General features: G+C 37.8%; 2 protein-coding genes across 3 annotated transcripts in view; both read right to left on the bottom strand.

Annotated features, from left to right (window-relative positions):
• LOC119409873 (protein NLRC3-like) overlaps window positions 1–634 on the bottom strand; it is a 7,560-nt gene extending 6,926 nt beyond the window's left edge. The window contains exon 1 of the mRNA XM_037676778.1: window positions 539–634. Coding sequence (XP_037532706.1) covers window positions 539–582 — 44 coding nt within the window. The 5' untranslated portion in view covers window positions 583–634. The remainder of the gene's footprint in view (window positions 1–538) is intronic.
• Window positions 635–13,164: 12,530 nt separating this feature from the next.
• Window positions 13,165–17,099, bottom strand: sri (sorcin). 2 transcript variants are annotated; one of them, XM_037676780.1, is made up of 8 exons: window positions 16,800–17,099; window positions 15,745–15,786; window positions 15,503–15,572; window positions 15,305–15,348; window positions 14,668–14,815; window positions 14,413–14,526; window positions 14,069–14,127; window positions 13,165–13,464 (listed from the first exon to the last, which is right to left on the bottom strand). In XM_037676780.1, exons 1-8 carry the CDS (start codon window positions 16,845–16,847, stop codon window positions 13,438–13,440), a joined length of 552 nt encoding a protein of 183 aa, XP_037532708.1. In that variant the 5' UTR covers window positions 16,848–17,099; the 3' UTR covers window positions 13,165–13,437. The 2 variants fall into 2 exon arrangements, with proteins under 2 accessions (XP_037532708.1, XP_037532707.1); XM_037676779.1 differs by having other exon boundaries at window positions 15,745–15,789.

The raw sequence follows: 17,099 nt of genomic DNA on the forward strand, positions 1-17,099 counted from the left end.
TGGTATGTTATGGTATGGTATAGTATGCTATGGTATGGTATGGTATGGTATGGTATGGGGCAGCACGGTGGTACAACTGGTAGAACTGTTGCCTCTCAGCGAGCAGGTTACCCTGGTTCAAATCACGGTCTGGTGACCTTTCTGGGTGGAGTTTGCATGTTCTCTCCGTGCATGCGTGGGTTGTCTCTGGGTACTCCGGTTTCCTCCCACAGACCAAAAACATGCATGATAGACTGATTGGTAACTCTAAATTGTTCCAAGGTGTGCGTGAGAGAGTGAATGGTTGTTTGTCTCGTTTGTCTCTTTGTGTCCTTGTGATGGACTTGTGACCTGTCCAGGGTGTCCCCTGCCCCTCGCACAGTGAATGCTGGACATGGGCACTGGCGACCCCCATGACCCAAAATGAAAGAAGCGGGTAAAATATAATGGATGGATGGAACTAGAAACATGACTTTGCAGGATGTTGATCTATATGGTACATAATATATATATATATTTTTAAATTACAACAATCAGAAAATCTTAACCAAACCTTTACCTATGTTGTTTACCCTCCAGTTTAAAACCAAGAGGGTAATCCATGGATTTGTTGCTCTGTAAGGACACAAAGTTTGGTGAAGGAGATTCTCTTGATTCTTCCTGAGTCCTAAGAGGAAATAAATGGGAGAACAGATTAATGCCAGTTAGACGGCAAGGAAAGGTTTAACAAAAGCATGAGGCAAATTAACACAAAATTTGTTTGGAGCTTTTTAAATAAATCTCACCGTTTGAAACCAAGAGGGTAATCCATAGATTTGTCACTTGTTATAGGCATGGTTTTCTGCTGTGCTCTGATCGAAAAGGAAGTATTGACAAAAGTTAACTTGGACATAATGAACTGTATTAACTAAAAATAACCCTAACAGAATTAATATAAATCATATTGCTTAACATCAGGGTCATTGGTCACTTTGTAAGCACACAGGATAATTCACCCTTCCACTGTTAGTAATAGACAAAATGAAACATTGAAAATTTTCAGGCGACAGTACATAGTACTCTGTAATTGAACAGTAATACATTTCACATGGTTGATCAGAGAGAAAAACTGCGTCTGACCCATGATCTCTTTGCGCCGCTCAAGGTGGCTGCATGTTGGAGCAGCTCTGTTAATTTCATTCTGAGATTTTGCTTTTGGAAACTGTAATTCCTCTTTTTCTGGATGTAAATCACATTTTTTGGATGAATGTTTCCTCTGGTGTCAGACGCTGTGCAGCCGTAAGGATTTTTACTGAAACTTTTATAGTTTTGGACATTTATGATGCGTAACCATGGCAACAAGGCAGTTTTCTACAACCAACAGCTGATTAGCATCTCAAAAGCTCAAATAATATCTCAACTACAGCCCCAAATCTCAAATGAGTTGAAAAGGATGTTCTGTGGATGCATTCTCATCTACCTGCCAGCTGCGCTCGAGTGCCTGACCACTGAGATCGTGGAACTAGCAGGAAACACGGCTCATGACAGCGGAAGGACAGGATCGTCCCTCTGCACCTACAGTTGGCTGTCCACAGCAACGAGGAGCTCAGCAGACTGCTGGGAGGAGCAGCCATCGCTCTGGGAGGAGTTCTGCCCGGCATTCGGGTGGTCCTACAGCCTGCGGGAACCGAGAGGCCAGCAGAGTCTGGGTGGACGGATCAGACGGCATCTGCAGCCAGTTTCTTAGGATCCACTGTGGGATGGACCTTTACAAGAGATTCTTCCTGTCTACAGCATCAGTATCTATAACATCTCTTAATGAAATGAGGATAACGAGTTACAGCAACAAATAATTTCCCTTTGGGATTAATAAAGTATTTTTGAATTGAATTGATGGTTATGATAAACTTAGGTGTAATGCTTTCAATGACACAGAAATATTGAGAGGAAAGTGTTTCGTGTTTGTTTTTTCAGTTTTGAAATTTAATTAAAACAGTGCGACTAAAATCGTAATGTTGAGAATAAAGTAGAAATGTGGATAAAAACTTTGTTTCCAGGACTATGTCACGATAAATGAAGCCCACTGAGCTTCTGAACCAGACTTATTCTGTTTTTGTTTTTTGATTAATATTGTTGTTATAGGTGCACTTTTACTTATTATACTACAAATAAAATTACAAAAACAAACATGGCTTTTTAAAAAATCTGTTCAGTTAGTTTTTATTCCCAAAACAGCAACAGCTTACAGAACTTCATTTAAAGATTCAGTGGTTAGCACTGCTGCCTCACAGAACAAAGGTCCTGGGTTCAATTCCCGGTTGGACCTGGGGTCTTTCTGTGTGGACTATGCATGTTCTTCTCGTGCTTGCGTGGATTTTCTCCGGGTACTCCGGTTTCCTCCCACAGACCAAAAACAAGCATGTTAGTCTGCCTTCAGGCCCAGGCCTTCCTTGCAAAAGAGATCTGTGATCTCAATGGGATTTGCCTGGTTAAATAAAGGTTAATTAATTCTTCATAAAAACAGGGTCCAACATGCACATGTACCGTTGGCCCTTAAATGATCTCAAACTTTTAAAAGTTGCTTTTGTTTTTCTCCTGTAAAACTCGGGCTGAATATGTTGGCATTTTGAGGAGTCATTTACAGATCGGGTACAGCTGAAGACACAAGGTATGGTCCTTGTGTTAAGAAAGTAAGAATTTGATTAATTGAATCCTTTTCTAAAATCAGTATAACATATGAAAAGTCTTTGTGCCAGTGATGGATTGGTTTTTGATCCCCTTTTATTAAAAAAAAAAAACAAAAAAAAAACTTTATTCTCGGCATTTCAGCATTATTACTTAATGCACGTGTAAGTCGGACCCCTTCAGGGTGGGAGTTGGACTCCACCAGGGCTGCCTGTTGTCAGCGATTCTGTTCATAATCATCACATCTGTTCATCAGGATTCCATCTCTGCTCTTTGCAGATGATGTGGTCCTGTTGGCGTCATCGTGCCGTGATCTTCAGCTCCCACTGGAGCGGTTCGCAGCCGAGTGTGAAGCGGCTGGGATGAGAATCAGCACCTTCAATCTGAGGCCATGGTCCTCAACCAGAAAAGAGTCGATTTCTCTCTTCAGATCGAGGGTGAGGTTCTGCCTCAAGTGGAGGAGTTCAAGTATCTCAGTGTTTTGTTCACGGGTGAGGGAAGAATGGAGCGTGAGATTGACAGATGGATTGGTGCAGCATCTTCAGTATTGCGAACTCTGTGCCGGTCCGTTGTGGTGAGGAGGGAGCTGAACTGTAAGGCGAAGCTCTCCGTTTACCGGTCGGTCTATGTTCCTACCTTCACCAATGGTCATGAACTCTGGGTAGTGACCAAAAGAATGAGATTGCGGATACAGATGGTTGAAATGAGTTTCCTCTGCAGGGTAGCTGGACTCTCGCTTAGAGATAGGGTGAGAAATTCAGTTATCAGGAGAGACTCCGAGCAGAACCGCTACTCCTCCACGTCGAGAGGAGCCAGTTGAGTTGGTTCAGGCATCTGGTAAGGATGCTCCCCTGGGCGCCTCCCTAGGCAAATGCTTTGGGTATGTCCAACTGGGAGGAGACTCCCGGGAAGACCCAGGACATGCTGGAGAGACTACATCTCTCAGTAGGCCTGGGAACGCATTGGAATCCTCCCCGAAGAGCTTGAAGAGGTAGCTGTGGAAAGAGATGTCTGGGCCTCCCTGATCAAGCTGCTGCCCCCACAACCAAACTTTGGAATAAGCGGATGGATGGATGGATGGATGGATGGATGGATGGATGGATGGATGGATGGATGGATGGATGGATGGATGGATGGATGGATGGATGGATGGATGGATGGCACTGTTCAAACGTTTTTGTCCCCTTTATTCTCAAAACTTAGAAACAAAATAAAACTTCCTCACCTGCTTCCTCTGGGACCCTCACAGTCCTTTGTAAATGACAGATAAAAACAGGAGTACGGTGGAACAATGAGAATAAAGCAATGACACATTACCGTTTAAAATGAAGAGGGTAATCCATAGATTTATCACTCTTAAGTGACACGCAGCTCGGTGGATGAGAATTTAGTCTTCTCAACTGAATCCTGAAACAAAAAACATTTTCAGACTTCTAGTGGAAATGATCACACTTCCTGTTGAACTTGAGGAATGTTTCTCACTATAAGGTCATTGTTCGTTCCCAGCAGTCAGATTATGAGTTTCATCATGTGAGATTAGATTGATTATTGTACCTGTCTGATCTGTTCTGGTCATCAGATGGTTCAGACGGTTTATCGTTTGAGAGCAGGTGGTCCTCGTCCACCTCCTCAGATTGACTCGCAATAAAATCACCTTTACAAAAAACACAACATGTTGCATTAGTTTGGCTTCACAATGTTGCCACACCTGTCTGCTCGGCAGTTTGCTCTTGTGGCCTTTAAACCTGTTCATCCAGAGCGCTTCCAGAACAGAAAGAGAACATTTTAAATTAAGTTCTTCTTTTATTCCCCTCCCTCTCCCCATATTTCAAGGTTACAACAATAAAGATCAACTGAGGAGATCATATCTCCTCAAATAATTATTACAAGCCAACACAAATGTGCACATTGCTTCTTAAAGTGTCTGTAATTCATCTTTATCTAACTTTATTGTCCAACGTATTTGATATTAAACCATAACCAAACTCGTAGCTTCACAATTTAATAGTAGAAAGACTTATATTATGGTTGAGGACATATAAAAAAATGCCCATAACTATCTAAAACATAAAATAAACAGAACCCCTTGTTGATTTTTTTTATGCTTTATCTGCTAAACTTTCTGACAGACTTGCAATCCAAAACAAACAGTAAGTGAAGGTGAGCATAAAGATCTGCTTTGTTCGTGTGTGAGAAACTCGTTCAGGTCTCTCAAGTTTTGACGTCAGTTTGAAATCAAACACCTGCAGGAGAGAACTTGAAACACTTCCAGCCTGCAGGAGGACGTTCCCAAAGAAACTACCAGACTTTGTCATGACTTGTAGTAAATATCCCAATATATCCTCAATGAGACATTTGATGATTAATAAATTCATTAAACTTTTATTTAGACAGGTAAATTCCATTGAGCCTCGAGGACTCATTTACAAGAGAGACCTCTTGGTCTGCTGCCTTCATACATCTCCTCCTACATGTCTCTGCGTGAGTGCAGCTACAGCGTGCGCTCCCGGGACATTATTACCTGCAGTGTTCCCTCAGTGCGGACTGAACTAGGCAAAAGGGCCTTCTCTTACTCTGCTCCTGTTTCCTGGAACATCTTGCAAAAAGATCTGAAGCTGTCGATCTTGACCTCTCTAAGTGGCTTCAAACATCTGTTAAGTTCCAGGGAGAAACCAATGAAGACATGTTCCTGTTTTTAGTTTTCTACATCGCTTTACAAACTAGCTTCTTTTTTGTTTTGTTTGTTTCATTTTTAATGCCATTTTCTTTCACTTGTTCTTCTCAATTTGCATACTTCCTTTTATTGGGGACTGCCAGGCAAATGCATGGCAGGCACCTGTTATTCTACACCTCGGAACAGTATCTAAATTTCTATCTCCGTTAATGCGGCCCAAACCACAGCGTCTACCCCCACAAAAGTTATATCAAAATGACTGGCTCGGCCCCGTGATGTGTGCTATTACTTTTATTGGCATTTCGAGTTACCATGGCGACGTAATTTGCGAACAAAGACGCAATATTTCACCAACTCCAGGAACTAATTGGTGACTGCCCATTTATTATTCTACACCTAAAAAGCGTAACTTTTTCAACTTTAACGTGGCCCGAACTGCAAAGTGGACCCCCACAAAAGTTAGATCAAAACGACCGGCCCGGCTCAGGGAAGTGTGCAATTACTTTTATTGGCATTCGCAGTTACCATGGCGACATATTTTGCTAACAAAGATGCTAAATTTCCCATAGGAAATGAATAGGAGAAAACTCTTCACAGAAACTGAGTAACATATGGAGCCATTTTGGTTCAACATGCAAAGAAAGCAGTGCATTATGCAATGCATGAAAGGCACCTATTATTACCTATCTGTTATTATTATTAATTAGTAGTAATAATAATACATATTAATTATTAATGTTAATATGTATCTATTTTAATATAATAATTATTAATATTAATAAGTAATATTTAATATTAATACTAATTATTGGTGTGAATATTATTAATATTTATTGTTAATGTTTTAATAATTATTAATAAATTAGCTATATATTAATCATTAATATTAATAATTACTATTTATATTAATAATATTTAATATTTATTATTAATAATATTTTTAATAATAGGCAGTCCCCGTCAAAGTTTCTCCAGGAACTTTCTAGTGATCGTCTACTGTTGTCTTTGTTATCCATTGTTGTCATTGCTCGTTATTAGAATCAGGTCTCTCTTGTGAATGAGTCCTCGAGGCTCAATGGGATTAACCTGTATAAATAAAGGCTGAATGAATAAAGCAGGTTAACATTTGGCCTCCGGACTGATGTTCCCAAAGCCCTGATCTGAAACTTATTTATACATTGTGCACTAATCTTAAAAGTCAGGTCCATGCAAATGAACTATCAATATTGCACAGGAGACTGGTCAAATACAGTTTGTGCTTCTATGCCGTCTTTCAACACAACCGTCTTGAGTCACGCTTAGGAATTCTGGAATATCGGGCATTTCTTCAAAGCTTTCTTCAGTTTGTTAGTGGGACAACATTCATGCTTATCCTTCTCACTCATACCTTCATTTTCTACTTTGTATGGAATTTCTAGTGCTTAAGGTATTCACCCATTAATTTATCTTATTTCTTTATATTTTTCTGGAACTTTTGTTTAATGTTAGATAGACATTCAGTTACTAACCACATCAAACTTCTTTCTACTGTGACGTCAATGACAACACTATACACAACATATCTGGAAACCGTGTACAGTATTCATTGATGACTCAGACTTTGTGGACACTTTCAGCTGGCTCTACAGGAAAGAGGTTCAACATGATAACAATGTGTTACTGTTGTGCAAGCAAAAGAAAACAGCAATGGGCATTTTTATATATGATAAACGGAAAATGGTTGATATTAAAAAATGTGGAACTTTGTCTAAAATATAGATATTCTTTGCGAAGATCATGTTTTTCCCTTAGAATTGTTAGAGAGAAAAAAAATCTCATGATTTAACCTCACGTAGATCTCTACAGTATTTATCTATTGTACATACTTTTATGATCAAGGTTTGCAACAGAAAAATAACTTGACAGATCTAAAATAACAACAAAGAAGAAATCACAACAAATATATATTAAAATGCTCTTACTGTTCAGAAGAGCGTCTGCAATCTCATTCTCGTCCATCGTTCTCAAAAACTGCACAGTGATGTTCAGAAATGCCTCTTTTCTGATCCTCTTCTCGTGCGATCCTTCCTCATCCTCATGTTGACTCTGAAAGTCTTTTGGAGAAGCGGAGCCCAAAAGCCTTTGGAGTTTCTTCAACTCACTCTTCACAAAAGTAATTGTGTCCTTCTCAAGAACCTGTAAGAAATAAATTATGTACTTTAATGCTCAGATTTTAAATAGAACAAACTCCATGGTAGCAACTCATAAACGACCTGATTTATACTGGTTATGTACCTGGTACTTATGTCACTGGTACAGTGCACATACCTGGTACCTACCCAGTGTACTTATAATGTGAACTTACGGGGTATTTACTTAGATCAAGTTGTATTTTGAAAATACTTTTTCAATTCAGTTTATTTATATAGCACCACGTCACAAACGAAGTCATCTCAGGGCACCTTGTACTTACCAGGAATGAACCTGGTAAGTAAATGGTAAATGGACTGTACTTATACTTTTCTATCTTAACAAGACACTCAAAGCGCTTTACAACATAATCTGTGCCCTCATTTACACATTCATACAGAACTCTACTATTTCTGTACAAAGACTAATCAGAGCTTTATCACATTCACTGATGGGACACACATCGGAGGCAATGAGGGGTTCGGTGTCTCACCCAGGGACACTTCGGCATGTGACTGCTGGTGGAATCGAACCCTCAACTCTTGCATTGGAGGACGACTGCTCTAACCACAGCCACAGCTGCCCCAAGTACCAGGTAGGACCCATAATGCCCAGTAACGGTATGTACATGGGACGAAACCACTGGGTACTAGGCACATACAGTGCAAGTACCAGGTAGCTACTTAGTAAGTACCAGTAATGCACCTGGTACTTGTAAACACCAATATGTATTATTTATTTATATTAACTCCATTTAAAGTGTTATGAATTTATTTTTTTTTTGGCGATCTGACAAATGTGTTTTCCCAAAACATATTTTTTTTAGATGACAAACGGTACAATAATGCATAAACTGCATCTTTATGTGTAAAAGTACCTATACGGTTTAATAGCAGCTGAAGGCTTCTGATAAACTGGCTACTGTTACTGTTTGAGTCCAACACTCAATAGCAGGGCTGCAGAATGCAGTCAGCCCGGTTTACTAAAGATCACCTAGTGCTGTCAGAAGGGTAAAAATATTTTTAAGAGCCTAGGTAGGTACTAGTGCACCTATACTGGTACTCACCACAAATACCGAGTCCAGGTTTGTTTGAGGACTGGTGGATAGATCTTGGTGAACTCTGTGGAAAAAGCAGAATCAAGTGAACACCTTGAATGCTTTATCATGATATAGCAATAAAAAAAACATAAACACACAATGTAGGTTTGTTGTAACCGTTTAATTACTAAATTACTGTTTAAGGTGTTTTATAAGTTATTTTGTTTAAAGGCTATTGTGACTAAGGCAGAAACTACAAACCAAAAGTAGTAAAACCGTGTGCAATGAGAGACTTGTGGTAATTTTAAGCTATCTGGTCTTTCTTACATAAAGCTAACATAAAATAGATTTACCCTGAAAATGAACCATGTTTAAAACCAAGAGGGAAACCCATGGATTGGTTGCTACACAAGGACGCAATGCTTGGTGTTGGAGAGTTTTTGTTTTTGTCTTCAGACCTGGAAGTAAAGAAGAAGTGACCAATGTCAGCAGGTTGGCAGGGCAGTAATCACAAAACAAGACACGATGAACTGATATGAATCTTACCGTTTGAAACCAAGAGGGAAACCCATGGATTGGTTGCTACGTAAGGACACAATGCTTGGTGTTGGAGAGTTTCCGTTTTTATCTTCGCACCTAGTAGAAAATATAAAAAAGGAAGCACTGACCAATCATGCATCAGAGCTGTGAATAAAAACTGTCACACAAACTGATTTTGTATAACCTTACAGTTTGGAAGCAACATCATCTGTGAAATTGCCGTTTCCCATGAACATGCAGCTTGGCAAAGCAGATTTTGTTCTTCTCAGCTCAGTCCTGAAACAAAAGAAGAGCACGTGGTGATCAGTGACAGTGAAGGCGTTAAAGCGTGCTTCAAATGACCACACAGAGCCGGAGACGTTAGAAAAATGTTATACTCTTCTAAAGATCTTCAGTCTCTGTTACTTTAGATTGGGGTTGTGTGAAGTTTGAGATTTTCATTGATCTTACCTTTCATATTTTTCCTGGGTGTCATCTTCAGACCGTCCGTCATTCAAGGACAGACATGCCTCACCTTTCTTCTCACACCGACTCATTGTAGAGCCCCCTTCGTAAAAACACAAAACATTCAGGATATATGTGATGCACAATAATGTTATTCTTCCCAATTCTACACATGGCCTGTCAACAGTCCATCAGAGACTGTATTTTTAATCGGAAGCTCTGTGAGTTTATTGTTGATTCAATTTTTATGAGAATGTTTATTCATGTTTTATTGAGTCTCTTAACTTACACCTTTATCTGTTGGTTTGGACTTTTGACATGCAAAAACAGGAACAAGATCTCGGGGATTGTCAGGATGTGCAGCAAAACTGCTGGCATAGCCCTACAGAACCTCACTGACCTACACAAGACGAGGTCAGTGAACAAGTCCAGGCAGATTCTGGCAGATCCTGATCATCCCCTCCATGGTGAGTTCAGGTTGTTTCCATCTGGATGCAGGTATCTGCTGCCCAGATGTAGAACAAACAGACTGAAAATCTCATTCATCCCTGTAGAGATCAGGCTTCTCAACAAACTGATGATTTCTGTTACTTTAACGTCTTAATGTAGTATGAATGTTTTATGTGACTACCGACTGTGAAACAAATTGGGGATAATAAAGATTCTTGAACTTGAACTCTTGATCATACCAAGTGTTTCAAGAGAACGCTTGGAATGAAAACTCGTATTTCAAATGTAACGCTTTAGTTTAAATAATTGTAATACTGAATTAAGTCCATTGACAACTTAATAATTTCTTTTTTTCCACATCAATGTTTGGACATATATAGAAATTTGAAAATGAATCTGAAATGTTATAAAATGAGTATCTGTGTTTTGCAAAACAAGACATTTAAAGCTTTCACATTACTCAGTAAACCTGTACATTTTTTCATACTTGAACTTAGACAAAAAAATATATCGGATATAAAAAAAATTAGACAATTGAACGGTTATTGAATCCAAGTCCTGCAGCAGGTTGTGGTGGATGTGCCTTTAGGTTTAGTATACAGCTTGTCAACAGACTGACGGTGTCAACAAGGGGGCAGAACATTACTATGTTAATATTTTTGAAGTTTAAGATGAATAAAGTGTTTTAAAATTAATTGTCGATATATTTATTAGTAATTTACTAAAATAATCGTAACACACCCATTTTATCCTGATGCATGCTCAATAATCCAGATAGAAGAATCTTTAAAAAAAAAAAAAGTTAACGTCAGGTCCTTTGGACGGGTTCAAAAAGACTGAAGTCTTTCGGATGAGACGAAATGTTTCTACGTTTAGTTTAGTTTTTTGAACGCGTCCAGAGGACTTAACTTTTTAAGACACACCTGTTTTGTTTTAGTTTAAGAAGTCTGGTTCCTCTTTGTAACAAAGAACAAAGATGTGCTAGTTTTTTCCTTTGCCAACAAAAACAATAGTTCTCATTCCAGACTTTTGATTCCCACTCGAGTCGTTTTTGTTCTGCCTCCCTTCATTCTTGCCTCCCTGAATGCATCACAGTATGCCAACATCTGTCATAAACGTGTTTTGAAGTCTAAAATTAGACAAACCCTCTTTCTTCCTGGTAATGTGACCACTTTCTTATGAAAGGTTTTCGGATTAAACATATTTTTCCAATTGATTCCCCAAACAAGCATCATACTTGCAAGGAGTCAGATTTCTGCTTTCTCCATATGTCTATGTTTACTAGAAGATTTTATCAATTATAAATGTTACTTTATTTTAAAACTCACTCTTGAAAGTCATTCACGTGAAACTAAAAATAATTTGATGCATTTTAAGCCAAAAGCAGTTTATAATTCCCTTTTAAAGAGTTTAGTGCGTCCACAATTGGTTTGTAAACATTACAGAAAATCTATAGCTGCACAATTTATCAGAACTCAGTGTATTATGCTTTTCAAATAAATATTTTATAATATTTTATTTTATAAAGCACATTATTCATTAATAGAAATACAGTATTAATAGCTACAATAAAAATAAAAAAAACAGAGTAACATGTTTGCTTTACCTTGTCTGGGTCCATGAGCAGCTTCCAAACCAGTGAAAAGTGTAAATGAAAGAAAAACTTACAGCTTCCTCGTTAGCTGTGACGAGCTGCCAAACAGGTCCTTCAGGTTTGGAGTTACAGGATTTGATGTGATTGGTGTTCCACCTCTGGACTGTAACCAATGACTCTGTGAGCGGTGCAGTATGAGCAACCAAATATTAGTTCAACAAAGGTCGGTAAAAAAAAAATACAGCATCCTGTTCAAGCATCCAGCTGCAGTGATTTATAATTAATTTGGAGCCAACATCGATTTATTCAGTGTGATATAAATATGAGACATCGTAATTAAATAAATAATTTTATAATAATTTTTTGATTCATGAGGAAAATCTATTTATGTTAAATAGTTTAATTATTCTTAGTCTCAGTCCCACCAAAAGATAAACACTTTTATTAGTTTGAAGCTGAGCATTTAATAAGAAGCATAATATAAATAAAGTACATTCAACAGATTTTCTATGAGTGTGTTATGGATAAAAGATTCAGCATCCCCTTAAAACTGTCTAAATTCTCAGTTCACATGATGGTTAGGCTGTCCGAAGAGAACAGTGAAGGCATATATATTATTTTAAAATTTTTTTTTTTGGATAATTTAAATGTATTTAGTATAAACTATTATATTTTGCTTTGTGATGTAATTGTGTGTGTTTTAAGTAAGTTGTAAGCTTATGCATAAAACTTTCATGATTTTTTTCTTTATTTTTTTTTAGAAGGGGGGCGGGGGCACTTGTAAGCCCAAATAGGGTTTTTATGACCTCTCCTGCACATTTTTATTTTAACTTTTCTTTTATGTGTCGTTTCTTTTTGTGCAAACAAATAAACAAATATGTAAAGAAACAAACTTTTAGAATGTTTTCACTTTTATTCACTATATTCAATTAATTATTACAGTTGCTGATAATAAAAATGTTATTACCGGTAGTTAACATGTTTTAAACACTATTATATTCACTTTAACAATCTGTTGACCAGAACCAAACAAAAGAAATCCAACCTCTCTCTCAGGCGTGTTTATCTGGAAATGACAGATACAGATTGCCCTAGTGGGCAATTTTTATTATTTTTATTACTATTTTTTATTTTTGCCTTTTATAAATCTTATTCTCTCTGGCTTTCTGGGTGGCCCCCGCTTCGAAAAACACTGAAAGATTCAAACGGTTTCTCGTAATTTTTCATTTTGTCATGTATAAAAAATTCTGAAAAAAAGTTTTTAACTAAACAACTTTTAATAAGTAGAATTGTTCCAACTTGCTGCTCTGCTTTCACGTGCCTCTTGAAGCGTTTAGTTCTACCTGGAAGTCTGAGGTTCCTGCAAGGTGTTTAACTGCACATTTCTGTACAAATACCTTCTGATGTCATTTCTGTAAATCTACAGGAGTCACCTGACACAACAGGCTACACTTCAGTTTCCACGTATTTGACTGTTTAAAGGGCCATCACTCGTTGAAGCATGTTTAAATCTCAGTTAAAATGAAAAGGATTGTACATCGGAAAATAAAAAAGCAACAATGAGATAATTTTGGAAAGTATTTATTACTTTCATATAAGTTGACTGTCATACAATAAAAATTTGACAAGATTGCCATGGTAATAAAAGGCTACAGAGCATATACTACTATTAATCATATGTTTGTCAGTGGATTAATTCATGTTAATTAATGCTTACATTTTATTAGTTTGTTGGGAGTAAGAATAACAAAATTATAACAATGAAATGGAATGTCACATCTGAACCTGGTTTATACAAATCTGATTACATGTAAATTAATATAATGCTGTTAATATGAAAACTATGAGATGTTTGCAGATCCCCACTGGAAAGTCTTGTCCTTTTCATATGCTCATGGTGACCTGTATAAACTAAAAAAAACAAAACAGAAACATGTTCAGAAATAATTTGCAATTTTCCATCATCTGACAAACAGTCTAACTTTGGTGTTAAATCTCAAAAAGGAGGTATAAATTTACAGTTACAATTTTTTTTATCTGAAAAATGATTAGTGTGCAGAAAGCGTCCATGACAGTTCAGTCAAATTAGGACTGTGGGACAATGGTTAGATGACATTGTAGGCGCAAATTCTGCTGCAAGTAATGCACCACAAGGGGACAGTGTTCTGTCTGTGAATTTCATTTTGCCCAAATTCAAATCAGTACAATTCAGTTTATTTATTGATATAAACTTTATTTCTAGTGGCAATGCATAACTAGAACATTTTCTCTTAATAAAAGAAACGGTCCGTTAACTGTAGATCCAAGTGTAGCAGATGTGAGGGAGGGAGGAGGGGTGACACTTTCTCCTCACTTTACTACACTTAATATTGCATTCGTTAAAACAAGCTTTAACTCGGAAAATGAAGAAATAATTAGAAAGAAAAATAACCCAGCAAACATTTAACCAAAAATTAGAAGCAAATAGAAGTTTTAGGAAATAAAAAAGAAATTACTCTTTTTCGTAAAAACTTACATCATCATAGCGAAATGAGGCGTTTCCTGAGTGGGTCGTATCCCGTCTTCGGAACTGGTCTGAAAAACAGACAAACTTCACAAGTTTTGGGTGATGTATTGTATACGGTAGTTTTTTTTTTTTTAATCCTATGTTAATCAAACATACAATGATCCCAACGACAGTCCAAAAAGGTTTCAACACAAGCTTGTGAGATAAACATGCACGCACAAACACAATAACCTCTTACAAAACCAGTCTAAATCTGACTCATCAGAAGAAGTCAAACTGAAAAAGATTATTCCATCTCTGAAATATCTCACTGGGCTCTCACAGTGGTGTCATATCTCCCTTACTCCACTCACCAGTCAGGGCGCGGAGTCTCACACAGCAGCTCACAAAGTCATCGAAAGGGATCCTGCCATGATTGCTGTACCGCTTCATGATGCTGTTCATAGTCTGAGGGCTTAAATTGTAACCTGCGTGAACACATGAGGAAAAACAGATAAAAGCCATCCAACAAGAGGGATTTTTAGCAGATGGAAAATACAAATACTTTAAACATGAAAAACAAGTTTGTGCATATGTAGTGTATTTCTAATCCTTAAATGTGTTCATACCCATTGATTGAATAGCCTGCTGCAGTTCCTGGCCCTCTACTGCCCCGCTGTGGTCACGATCAAAGGATGCAAAGGTTGCCTTCCAGCCATTCAGAGCCTGACACAGATCCTTGAACTCATTAAAGCCCAAGGAGCCAGACATGTCCCTCTGAGAGAGCACCTTCAGTCAAGGACCTCTCACTCACTTTTTAGTATTTTACACTTAAACAAAGTTAGCATTAACTACAGGCAGAAGTCTTAAAGATACATCCATCCATCCATTATCTTTACCCGCTTATTCCATTTTGGGTCACGGGGGTCGCTGGTGTCCATGTCCAGCAATCACTGTGCGAGGGGCGGGGTACACCCTGGATGGGTCGCAAGTCCATCACAGGGCCACATAGAGACAAACGAGACAAACAACCATTCACTCTCTCACTCACACCTAGGGACAATTTAGAGTTACCAATCAGCCTAACATGCATGTTTTTGGTCTGTGGGAGAAAACTGGAGTACCCGGAGAAAACCCACGCATGCACGGAGAGAACATGCAAACTCCACCCAGAGGGCCCCTGGACCGGGGTTTGAACCAAGGACCTGCTCGCTGAGAGGCAGCAGCTCTACCAGTTGTGCCACCGTGCTGCCTTCTAAAGGATACATCCAACATGTTAATCATCAGTCTGCACGTATCAATGCTGAAGGCTGCGGAAGAAAACATGCATAATAAAAACCACGGCACATTTGAACGAGCAAGATATACAAAAAAATGAAAGCAAGATAATAAAACTCGAACAACTGTATGAATAAAATACTCTTTTTATATAATTGTATGTTTATTTAGGTGCATTGTTCTTACGTTGGTATGAGCCAGACATGCCAGACTGTGTGAGGCAGCGCTGCAGCTCATCTGCAGAGATCTGTCCATCCTGACAGAGTTTCATGAAACAAAAGGAGGAAGGTCAACAATGCAGTTCATTATCTGCCAGGTATTGTACAAAGTTTTACAGGAACATCAATGCTGCACTGCAGTTTCCAAATTTGAGCCATACAGTAATAATTTTTTAGATTTGCTAGATTTATTTTGTGTGACAGACTTACCTGTCCAGCAACGGCAGAAAAAAATCCATAGAGAGGATCTTGCTGCTAAGAGTAAAAAAAGTAAAATTTAATAAGTATGTTTGCTTATCCATTTTGAACTAAAATAAAATAAAAAAAAGTTTATTTTAAATTTAACTTATAGGTCAATTTGCTCTAAAGTCAGTTGAGACTACAAGGCTACAAAACCTATTCCTAAACACAAAAAATAAATCATTCTGGCCAAGTCAACGTCTTCAACTAGTTCTACAGAGGACAGATAAATGAACAAATAACTAAAAATATAAGACAAGTTTGTTCAATAATCAAGAGGACTACTGACAAGATCTAAACTATTTATTTAGGCGTCTACCCTTTGTGCTTTCTAAGCCTCATAACGAACACCCCACCCTACTTCACAGATTGTAGTCACTAATTAACACACACACACCCCATGTAAATACTTCAAATATACCTGGTCTCTGCAATAAAACCATCAATCAGATTATTTAGTCAAAGAGAGTTTAAAGTTCAATTAAGAAAAAAAACAGAAAAATCTCACTAAAACCAAATTTCTGCTGAGCAAGTAGTTCTTATCTGGATGTGTTTAATGAAAGACTCAATAAATAAATAAATAAATAAGTAAATAGTTCAGTAATTTATTTTATATTCCAACATGTGGCAAATCTACTTGCCAACTTGAAATTTGAGATTGAGATTGAGATTTGGGACACAGCAACAATCCAGCAAGATATTAGAAATAAGTTAGCTCTTATTAATCAAGCACATATTCCTTTAAAAGTTAATACGTAAACGTTTTGGTTAAAAAGCTGATATTGGTTCTTGATTAAAAATATATATTGCATTTTTAACTAATGTATTTAAAGATAAGTTGTGTTTTGCTTTTCCTGCCACTGGCCTGCTGGACTTATTTTACTTTTATAAATTCATTAGTTCACGTTAAATAAAATTCCTGAGGTTTATGTGCAGCTGTGGAAATACTGCAACTTCCGGAGTAAACAGAACGAGGACCTGAGAATATTTTCACCTCTATTAAAACACAGTTTCAGGTTTCTTACCATTCCTGGGACTCCCCCGGGTGGTGCACCGTATCCGGGATAGGCCATTTTGATACCGACAACCGAAAACTAGCAAAACAACGGATTCCTTGATAGCGTCCCTCAACTTGGAGGGTGTGTCTTCCTCAAAACAGAAACGCCAATAAAATTAAACGAATTCTGAAATTATTTAACAACTAGCAGCTTATTCTGAAACACGGAGAAGCAGCGACACGCGAACAAACTAGGAGATGACTGTAGCTGCGAGTAATGTGAAAGATTGTTATCAACGTCCGGTTTCTCGGTTTCCTTAGCGCGAGC

Source organism: Nematolebias whitei, chromosome 5 (assembly GCF_014905685.2).
Source record: "Nematolebias whitei isolate Nwh7 chromosome 5, NemWhi1, whole genome shotgun sequence".
NCBI classification, from domain to species: Eukaryota; Metazoa; Chordata; class Actinopteri; order Cyprinodontiformes; family Rivulidae; genus Nematolebias; species Nematolebias whitei.

Coding starts and splice junctions, on each gene's coding strand:
- sri (XM_037676779.1), bottom strand. CDS start 16,847: ATGGCCTATCCCGGATACGGTGCACCACCCGGGGGAGTCCCAGGAATG. Junction 14,816..15,304: donor TGATGATTAACATGTTGGAT/GTATCCTTTAGA, acceptor GTGCTCTCTCAG/AGGGACATGTCTGGCTCCTT. Junction 14,527..14,667: donor GCAGGCTATTCAATCAATGG/GTATGAACACAT, acceptor GTGTTCACGCAG/GTTACAATTTAAGCCCTCAG.